The following is a 10969-nucleotide window of genomic DNA, read 5'->3' as shown; positions in this document are numbered from 1 at the left end:
TACATGTCCTGGGCCACGTACCCGCTGAGAGGCTCCTGGAGCTTTTGTGTTTTGTTTTGCTCCCTGTGCTGGCTGTTTATCTGGATCGTACGATGAAAAGCCCCACTGCCCACACACCACAGTCCTCGCCCTGCTGCTGCAGGATCGCTGCGTCGGTAATAAAATGGCCCTCTCTCTCTCTCTCTCTCTCTCTCTCTCTCTCTCTCTCTCTCTCTCTCTCTCTCTCTCTCTGAGAGTCTGTCTCTCTCTCTCTCTCTCTCTCTCTGTCTGTCTCACTTTGTCTCTCTCTCTCTCTCTCTCTCTCTCTCTCTCTCTCTCTCTCTCTCTCTCTGTCTGTCTCTCTTTTTCTCTTTTTTTTTCTCTCTCTCTCTCTCTCTCTCTCTCTCTCTCTCTCTCTCTCTCTCTCTCTCTCTCTCTCTCTCTCTCTCTCTCTCTCTTTGTGTGGTTGTTGGTCTCACCCATGCTGCTCACAGACACCACCTACGTACCAGTGCCTATCAATGCCACCCATCAGATGTGTCGGATGTGAGGGAGTATCAGTTGATGAAGAATAGGAGTCTTGCTGCTGGTACCCTCAACATCAGGGATCCAGTTGCACACAGCTCTCCCTGGGAGTTTATGAAGTTTCCCTTGTACATGGATATGGGCTGTTTTAACCGGCCTTATCAGATTCAGCAAATTTGTTAGCCGGTCAGGGCGTATTGGAGCGCTGACAATGGTTGTCTTTGTCTGGTTGTCTGGTTCGGGCCCCCCTCCATTTAAACGTGTTTATATTCCAAAGCATGAGTGGCCGCTGTGAGGATCAGCATGATGGCTGCAATGCCCACACTGCCCGCTGGATCCTAAGGGCCAATCAGATCCCAAAGACCAGATAAGGAACAGAAAATAAAGAACGGGTGAATTGGAGTAGAAACCGAGAGAGATTTGCACTGAGAAATGAACCTGGAGGTCTGTCAATGGCAATAACAAAGCAGATTTGTCAAGTGCAAAGGTCTTTGTATGTTGATTTCATTGACATTTTATTAGGTTAGCTGATGCTTTTGTTCAAAGAAACACAAATACTATAAATAAAGTATAGATAATCAAGGATTACAAGTGCATAGTTCTTACTGTATTTTGTCAGTTAGGAAATACAAAGCCAATGAAATACTGGATAACCGTAAATTTAATAAAAAATAAAACCTTTCTTTGTGTGTGTTTTCTTTCATTTGGAGAACTGTAGAGTTTTGAAAAAGGCAACAACTTTTTTTTTAATCCTAGCCCCGTATAATGTTTCGCAATAGCATAACTATTGTAGCTAATGTACCGGTAATGTAAAATACTATTCATGGCTACCCCTATCTGAAAGTTTGGAAAAGCCAGTTCGACTGGGTGGTGGAGAGACACACTCAGAGACACTCCCTCCATCTGACACTCAGGGGAGATTATGAGGAGGAGGAAGTGGTTTCACTTGGCGGCGTTTGTGAATCAATGTACCGTGTCCCTCTTAGCTTGTGGAAGTGCAGACATCACAAAGCCAAGTGGGGTAATAATAGTTCTAACCTTCAGCTGTGCCCGTCATCAACCTCTTTTTTATCTGATGGGCATGTCTGTACACCTTGTTGCCTTAGACACACTGAGCGATACTGTCAGATGTTTTAATCCCGTCAAAACAGATGCTATCTCGACTGTCTTGTCTTATTAGTTGTTTTCACTGCGTGTGTTTTGAAAGCTCAGCTCAGTGCACCAGTGTACACCAGAGGTAAAGTGACTTTTTTGTTGCACCCAAGCAATGGATAACATGTTAACATAACACAGGTGCAAGATCTTGACTCAACTATGCATGTGTCTTGTTGATCGACAAGGGAGTGTTATAAGAACTGTGTACATGCATGTCCCCGAAAGAAGGACATCCTAAAGATCCAGTACCTGTATGTTAAGCATGTGTAAAATGTATGTTAAGCAATGCTTACAATAACTATTTTTGGTGGCGGTGGGCGCAAACAAATGGACAACAACTCATAATCAAGAGTGCAGTACATGAAGTTTATCCAAACTATTTGTTTACTGTTTCACCCGTCCAAATAGACACTGTGTTAGTAATCAGACTTGACTACATCAAGTCTCGCCCGATCCCAACACAAGCTCTTCTCCTGTCTGGTCCCCCAATGGTGGAATCAACTCCCCACCTCCATCAGGGACACTGACTGTCTCCCCACCTTCAAGAAAAGGCTCAAGACGCACTTGTTCCGGGAGTACAACGGCACTTAGGAATGCTTGGCTGGACCTGATGTTAGTTTCCTCCAGGATCACAATGACTCGGATTGAGAGACTTGTTGCTCTTGTTGGTTAGTTGTAACGGTTTCAAATTCTTGTACTCGCTGTGAACATTTTACTGTAGATTGTTTTTTCTACAGGTACACTCTTGCACTCTTGTGGGGAGTTTCATGTTGTTCAATTGTAACTTGTTTAACTGCATGCTCTTATGGTTCTTCCCTTTGGCACTTATTTGGTTTTCCAAAATGTATGCTACATGTTTTGGGTGCTCGCAATGTTTGGGGCTATCTCGTTGTTATGATCAATGACCTATGCTCTTTTGTAAAGCTCTCTCTTGGAAGTCGCTTTGGATAAAAGCGTCTGCTAAATGCATAAATGTAATGTAAATGTAATTGAAATAGATTACTTGTTAATACTGAACACATATAGCACACTCTATGACAAGGAAAGGATATCTCAGAGATATCCATCAAGTCCAGTTGATACGGGGAGTCAATAGCTGTATTGTGATACTATGTCAACTTGAGAAACCTTCCAAGGTCATTGAGTCATCAGGCAGAGACATGTTACTGTGGTAACAGCTCTGACCCCCAGGATGAAGATTAACTATCTGATCAGGATCAGGCCTCCGCTCGCAGGGATGTATAACTGTAAACATGCCCTTCCTAAAACTGCACAGCCACTAACTCAGCTAATCTGCACTGTGTGGATGAGACAGGCCTTCTTTCTCTTATTTGTGGCTTCAAAAGAAAGCCTTCAAAAAGACAAAAAGAAATGTATTCCTTTCATTTTTGTCCACCGGCAGGGCTGTGGATTTCATCCATGTGTTTTCTTATTGGAGGCGCTCTATATTGTCATGGTTTGTTATAGCGACATTGAACAGGAATAAACTATTCCCAAGGAACCATACATCTTGGAAAACAGGATCTCAGCGCTGCAACTGTTATGCAAACAACTGCTAAGCCCTTCAGTTGTGTACAAGCACCTGCCAGATTAAACACATGGATAATATCAATTGGCTCATATTCCTCTTTAGAAGCAGACAACTGGACCAAGTGCATTCCACATCTACCACTGAGGTCAACGGAATGGCAATCCACTCATCTCATTAACCATATCCCTGCTGGCCCAATGCTTATCTCATCATGAAAACAGTGTCAACTGAGAGGTTGCAATTATTAAGCAGCATGACATTTGAGCAAAGAGATCACAATGCATTCTGGATGCTCCTCCACATGGCGGATGTGCAGACAAAAGTACCTTCTTATGAATCTCAGATAAGCAATCAGAAATCCTTCAGACAGAAAGATCCACCAGTCCATCTAGTGCCCTTTCTATCCAAAACGTTTACAATAACAAATCAAAAAGGAATGACTGAATTCCTTTGAATGGTATGTTTACGGCTCTGCATCCAATGTGACCTCAGCAGTTTGTTGGAGGAGATATTTAAGAATTTCTCTTCGCTGTGTGGTACACAGTTTCCCTCTCTGCTTCACCTAGCTTTTGTGGTGGGTCATACAAGCATGGCTTTCAGTAGAGGGTACTGAAAGCCATGCTTGTGAGTATGATTCATGATGTCACCATAGAGAAACTGTGAACCACCTGCAGGGCAAACTAAAAACATCTTGATTTTGAATGGAGCCTCACTTTAAATAGATGATAGGGGCTCTTTTATCAGTTTGAGAAGTCATGCATCGTTGTTTAGAGTGGGCCCTCATGTTTTTTTTAAAGATGCCAGTCTAGCTCTTATCTTCTTGTGTAATTTGCAATTTTATCAGTTTAACTTCGGTAAAGCCATGTTTTTGAATGGAGTTGCACTGAAGTTTCACTTCAGCATGCAATGGTTGCCGTACAGCAAAGCATAGCAGTAAAGACAATATGACAAATGTTTGTTTTTTTTACCAAAACTTGTATTCAACAATTTTCACATTATTTATTTTATTATATTATGAGTCTACAATAAGCATTGAACGTGAAATAATATTTTCTGTAAATATTCTCAATATTTTTTATATGGAGACACGTGATAGAATTGATTAACAAGAAGCACATCTGATTCCAAAAAGCTCTTAACATCCTATTAAATTCGATAGCAGTCGAATTTGTTTTGGGCATGCAGCTGGAATGCGTCTCATTCAGTTTTGCTATTTATAATTAAAACTACTGTGTACACACAATAACAAAAATCGACAAAACACATTATGGAAAATGACATTTAGCCTTGTGGATACGTTATATGATGCTCTCAACAGTTGTAAAACGACGTTATTAGTAGCCCACATACAGGCCTATGCATTGTTTTCAGGGGTTCTCACCAAACCATGGGTCTCCAGACACCTCCAAAGTCACACAAATACGGTCGATATTGGTAGGATTTGTAGAACGTGTCAAAAAGTGATGCTCTGACACAATCGTCCTCTATACCAAGTCCTTCTGATTTCCTTGTGTCTTTATGTAACTCCGTGGCTTGTTTCCTTTTAGTCTTGTATCTTCTGTTCTGAAACCAGATTTTTACCTGGGTTTCAGTTAGTCTTAAAGTGTTGGCCAGGTGAGATCTTTCGGGAGCGGACAAGTACTTCTGGTGATTGAATTTCTTTTCCAATTCAAGAACTTGCAGATGCGTAAAAGCAGCGCGAGAGCGTTTTTGCTTCCCCAATGATGTAAAACCTCTCGCTGCTTCGGAGTCGTCGAAAGGTATGTCACTAGATTCTGAAAAAGAAATATGCCGTTACCCTTAGGCTACATAAAAAAAGGAAATCAGCGCAGCAAACATGTCAGATAAGTCTGAATAAACAGTAGGCAATGTGGGCTGTTAATTGAATAAAAGATGCTCACCTTTTCGTGCTACAAATTCGGTGTCCTGCAAGTTAAAGTGATCTGAAACCTGGCCAGACCGTTCGTCAATCCACAGCGCGCACCCATCCGTAGACTGATTTGAAGCACACCTGGTGTTACATTGTGATTTTTCCTTGATTGACAGTATGTCCTCGATAAAAAACGAAGTCAGAGGCTTAGTAGACATTTTTGCCTAAAATAATCCACGGTTTGGATGACAGTTTACAAACTTGGCGCAAACCAAGAATGTCGCCTCTCAACAGAGTTTCTTCTTTGGGACAGTAGGCTTTTGATCAGTGACGACGGAATTTATACCCGCGATTTCTGACTGCACTGTCAACCTCTGTGGCAGAAGCTCTGGGGCGGGCCTTGCACGTCACCGGCAGCCTACCTCCAGACATGCCATCCTCTGTTTTGATTTAGTCAGATGTCTGTTTGCCAGATGTTCTATTTATAATATATCAAGCAGATTGTATTATATATGGCCTCTTCAGAATTACTAATTGAGGGACATTCTTTCAGCAGTCTTATTCATACTTCAGGACAGGCGTATGATAAATACATGTTTTTATTTTGTTTTAGTGAACTGAAATCAACTGCTTACAAATCTCAAAATGGTTTCAAACTATGTTGATTGCTGAATCCAACATCTAATGAATATTCATTGGAGTATTGTAATTATGAGATTGTGCTGATTGGGTGCAACAGGATATTCAGTTTGAGCCCTGGCCTGTGTTTTAGTCCCCTAACCCTCAAGGGCAGGGGAGTGAACTCGGGGTCTACGCCTGCAGGGGGTGGCCAGGGAGGGGTCTGGGTGGGTGGCCAGGCCTGGTAGAGGGCCTAATGTGTTCAACACATTTACACCGGCTCCTAAACTGACACATACATTGTTCAGCGCCTGTTTGTTTGTTGTGCTCCATGCTTCTGCCTGACCTCCTCCCAGGAATGGGGTTTTCACAGGGACTCCAGCCCTCGCAGAACCCAGTCTCTGTTTGCAATAACATGAATCTGGGATGACAAACACATCTACTGTCTCCTGGATGCCCCCTGCTCATGTTTACTACCCCCATCCACTGCCCTCAATGCTTTCCTTTTTATAATCAGGGAGACCAGTGCCTGCCCCATATGCTCCAATACATGGTAAACATGGCTTCTGTAGTTCTACTCTCGTCATGTGTGCTGGTTCTCAGAACACATGAACTCAGAACTTTAAGTATAGTCCATTTCATCTCGATCATTTGCTGCTTTCATGTAACACTTCATCTTAGTTTTGTAGCTTAATGTGATTCCCCTTGATCCCCTTCTCCAGGTCTTACTGAGTGTAGCTCTGAATCAACAGTCCTCATACAAGAGACCACAGTACACCTTTGTAAAGCTTCTTTCCTGTTTAATGTTTTTCTGATGCCTATCTTAATTGTCAAAGCCCAAACTCTGTTTATCAAGCGTGCAGTATCATCCGCTTTGTCATCCCCAGCATCATCCAAACTGTGTGATTAGCATCGCTCATGTCATGTGGATACTATTCTGTCTCACTAGGAAACCCCTATGCCAAACCATAAATCACCAAAGGTAACAGGTATTTTGGTTGCTTATGTAGCTTCTCTTCTTGACTGGGCCTAGACTAGATGTTGGCTTGTTAGAATCTGACCCTTCAACCCAGGAAGTCGTTTATCTTCCACCGTGGATAATCCAAGAAAATGTTGTTTTGTTTGTACCATGTCAAGATGCCTGACTGAACTATCAATCATTCTTTTGTTTTCCATTCAGGACTGCAGTCGTTTTCTTGATTGAAATGAAAGTGTAGAGTGAAGAAAACTTTGTGTGGGCGTATTGAACACCATTCTCGATGTAGATAATGAACTGAGAAAAATTAGGATGGGTAAGTCTTGTACCTTTTATTGTTGCTGCAAGAATGCTATGTGGTGAACTTGGTTAGGATGAAAATTCTGATTGCTGTTGCAGTGAAGCCCTTAAGAAAGCACTTTCTTAGATGTTGTTTATAGTGAATGCAGAATGAATAAGAATGCTCTTCTACCTGTCTATCAGTGGTTCTTTGAGTGTCTGAGGGCTTATGTGTTGGCCCAGGGTTTGACACATGACACCAGCTCCTCTGGAGCCAGTTGAAGAGCTATCCTTCTCTTGTCTTTCATCACCTCTCGTCTGCCGCATAGCATCCTGACTCGCCCCTGCTCAGGCATGTTATTATCTAATCTTCCAGCAGAGGGAGCTCTAATGGTACCTATGCCTTGGAGAGCAAGGGACTTAATAATATGATATACTGTATATGTTTTGATATATTAAATATATAACGTTTTTTATCATGTTTTATCACATCACCTCAAAAAACTTTGATTCAGATCCAACAAAAGAGGCTATGTTAATTGCATTCAATTGACTGATTTAAAATATTTGTATATATGCCTATACAGTATATTTGATAACAATAAAAATAAATGACTAAAATAAAATATTTTAAATTATAGCAGTTGAATATATAAAATCTCTGTCTGGGTGAAAAATGAAATGTGAATGAACTTTTTTCTGACCAGATAGAGGAAGTGAAAACAGCTTAGTCTAAACAAGGAATGAGGACCTCAGAGCAGAGAAAATGATTCAACTCCAAATATAATTCAAGGCCCAAACAGGGCTATCTGATTTTGTAATATTTGTCGGCACCTTTTCAGCATTGCTCATCGCGGGACGCAGCCTCTTGTTATCTGCTTCTTACTCTGATATCAGGTGTATGAGCTCAGTCCCTTGGAAAGACTGTTTAATTCATCCCGATTCGTGATGTCTCCTCTAACTCTTAACAGCGCGCTTTGTTGCAGTTCTTTCTTAAACACAGACACACACACCTTATCTGTTCATCTCGAGAGGCCCTGGTCTCCACTCTGTCTACTGCTAAAATCTACTCAGAGCCCCTTCTGGCCTTATCTCCGGTGTGATGGACTTCACTATCTCTAGCCCGGAGGCAAACAGGGAATCCACATTCAAAGTCATGCAGCCCCGCTAACAGGGAGCTCATTAGTTGAGTTTGAGAAGGAAATACATAGCCTTACATCACTGTTAATTTGTAGATTTGTCTTTATTTTATAAAATCACAATAAAGGTAAAAACATTCATCTAAATACCCGGTCCTGCATTAATAGGTAGGCCTACATATTCCAATCGTGGACTTTATCCTGATATTTAGTCAATACATTTTTGCAAGGGGAAAGTCAAATTAATAGCCTATATATAGGCCCTAATTGCGCCATCCAGTCAACGCAAGTGGTGGTAGGCTACACCTATCAATGGCAGACAGTTTAGATTGGAACGTTTCCCTATTTGATTGAAAGCTAAGAGGTAAAGAGTCGCTGTGTCTACGCGTTTGTTTACCAACCCAAGGCCCATGACAGGACACGCTCTCAGGTCTTATCGGGAGTGGCATTGTTCACCGGCTTTGTCAATGGAACAGGAATGACCTATTGGTTTGATAACATTAAGATTGTGGAACCTCGTTTAGCTGTGCCTATTTTCGTCATTATAGACATGTAGCCCAATGAACGGGATGTATTGCATACAGTACAAGTCCTCACGTTCACATTTTGCGCGGAAATTAGTCCAACAGCTTTTGCCTAAACTAAACTGCAATCATCACTTTGGCTAATTCGTAAATAAATATATAGCCTACTCAAAGATCTAATAACCAAAATGTAGACAAATAATTTGCTCTAACATTGGTTATTTGAGTTCTTGATTTAACATTTCTACATGGAACCTAGCGTCCTGAAAATGGGTTAAAAAATGAATTGACTTTTTTTAACGAAGGGTTTTCTTATTGTCTATGGGGCCCATATCTCAGGAATGTTTAAGAAATATGTATTCGTTGAACTAGGCCCAAAAGAGGTAGAATTTTTTTTTTGCCACTCACCGAAATTAGGCCTGTGTCCTTTTTGACGCATAATATACAGCCTAATACTACTTCAATTTAAATGACTACAACTCATACCATTTCTAATAACAATAACATCAATCATAATACAAATAATAACGTTTTGGGGGATATCATACTGCCTTAATAATAACAAAATAATGCTAAATCATTAGCCTGCTGGTGTTGACATTTTGAGTAAATCACACCAAACATGTTTAGGTTTATTATTAAGTTATTTTTAACTGAAGCAGGTTCGTTGAAGCCTAAAGAGGTTATAGGGCTGTATCCAAAAATAGACCAACATGTAGTACAAATTCGTTGAGAAATGTAAAATAAATATTTGCCTAAATAGTGGACGAAAAAAAATCACAAACGAAATAACTATAATTGTTTACATGTTACGGTTCATGTAGCCTTCACTGACATGTCTATGAACAGTGTTCTACAAACAAAAAAAGTAATAAAAAAATCAGTCTAAACGAATCTGACAATTCGGGGTTTTACTCTGAACCGCTGATCTATCAAAATAATTCACATTGCTGGACAGAAAGAATAACTTACAAGAGTCCATTTAGTTCCTCACCACGCTCTAACCCCTGACAAAGTCTGAAAGTGTGCCGGCTGACCGGACCCTCCATCGGCACGTCCCACTGTATCAAAATCTGTTAAAGCGCTGTTCATTTGCGTTGCATTTATAGATGATACACAGGGAATAGATGGCATACAATGATAGTTACAACTATACGAGTTTTTTCCATATACATGGTAAGGATTGTAGGAGCCAATTGTCATTTTGTATGGTGAAGAAGACCCACCCATGCAAGGCTTGCCATCTCGGACCAACACGGGAACCGCAACCCGCCTGGGTGGCGGCCGGTAGCTTGCCATTTCCAAAGATTTGTCTTGTCTTTGTCTTTTGCACTTATACCTTCTGTTCTGAAACCATATTTTGACCTGAGTGGAAGTTAGCTTCAGAATGTTGGCAAGATGATCGCGCTCTGGCGCAGAGAGGTACCTCTGCTGTTTGAAGCGCCTCTCCAATTCAAACACCTGTGTCTGAGTGAACAGTACTCGGGGCTTTCTCCGCAATCTTGATTTTGCCGTTCCTATTTTCTCAATTTGTCCGTCACAGCCAAGCGATTCGTCATGGCTGCACATAGACCTACCTGTAAAGACAAAAAGTATCCTCTTCTTAATTGACAGTAAATCCTTGAACATAGGCCTATACCAGAGCCAAATTACACTATAAGCCTATCCCACCAAAATTAGTTATATCAAATAGGCCTTGCATAGGCCTATTTAGGCAAAACAATTATTCTGAAATGTGATTATATTATTGATTTATTAATGCTTTATTTATTTAATTGTCGGCTGTTTGAGATGTGTTGAATTGCAAATCCCATTAAAACTAAACAATATTAACATTCAAAGTATATATTCTGGACTATTTGGTTTTCAATGTAGCCTACTAAAGATCGAAAGTGTAGACTAACTGAAAATGAATTTTCCAAATAAAATAAATGTTCATTTATTGCTAGATATATATAGGCATATGTTCATTTCTTTAAGTGCTCAAACCATCTCATTTCATGACTGCAGAATTTTCCGGCAGTCATGAAATGGGATGGTTTGAGCACTGAAATAAATGAAATATTTATTAAAAACGTGCCTACCTGGGTCCTCATTCATATCATCTTCTGTTGAAATGAAACTGCCCCTCAGGATGTCAACAGCGTCCGAATCACAGATGCCTTTCACCTGCTCCCCAGAGACGCACAGGCTCTCCTGGCTGTCGAAAAAGTCCAGCCTGCACAGTGCATTGTTGACGTGCTGCAGATACACTGAGTCCTGGTCTGGTATCATAAATCCTTGTTGGCTCAGAACATGGTAGGAGTTCTGATGATCCAGTTTCAAGATATCCTTAACAGAGAAAGGCGTTGAAGTCACTGGACTGGCAAACAT

General features: G+C 40.9%; 2 protein-coding genes across 2 annotated transcripts; both read right to left on the bottom strand.

Moving 5' to 3' along the window:
- Window positions 1-4170: 4170 nt before the first annotated feature.
- nkx3-1 (NK3 homeobox 1) lies at window positions 4171-5361 on the bottom strand. Its single transcript, XM_067228247.1, has 2 exons — window positions 5092-5361; window positions 4171-4965 (listed from the first exon to the last, which is right to left on the bottom strand). Exons 1-2 carry the CDS (start codon window positions 5276-5278, stop codon window positions 4568-4570), a joined length of 585 nt encoding a protein of 194 aa, XP_067084348.1. The 5' UTR covers window positions 5279-5361; the 3' UTR covers window positions 4171-4567.
- A 2684-nt stretch (window positions 5362-8045) lies between these two features.
- On the bottom strand, window positions 8046-10969 carry nkx2.7 (NK2 transcription factor related 7). Its single transcript, XM_067228497.1, has 3 exons — window positions 10681-10969; window positions 9770-10173; window positions 8046-8051 (listed from the first exon to the last, which is right to left on the bottom strand). Exons 1-3 carry the CDS (start codon window positions 10967-10969, stop codon window positions 8046-8048), a joined length of 699 nt encoding a protein of 232 aa, XP_067084598.1.

Source organism: Osmerus mordax, chromosome 24 (assembly GCF_038355195.1).
Source record: "Osmerus mordax isolate fOsmMor3 chromosome 24, fOsmMor3.pri, whole genome shotgun sequence".
NCBI lineage: Eukaryota > Metazoa > Chordata > Actinopteri > Osmeriformes > Osmeridae > Osmerus > Osmerus mordax.
The sequence above is the reverse complement of the archived record's forward strand: the minus strand, read 5'-3'. Positions and strand labels throughout refer to the sequence as shown.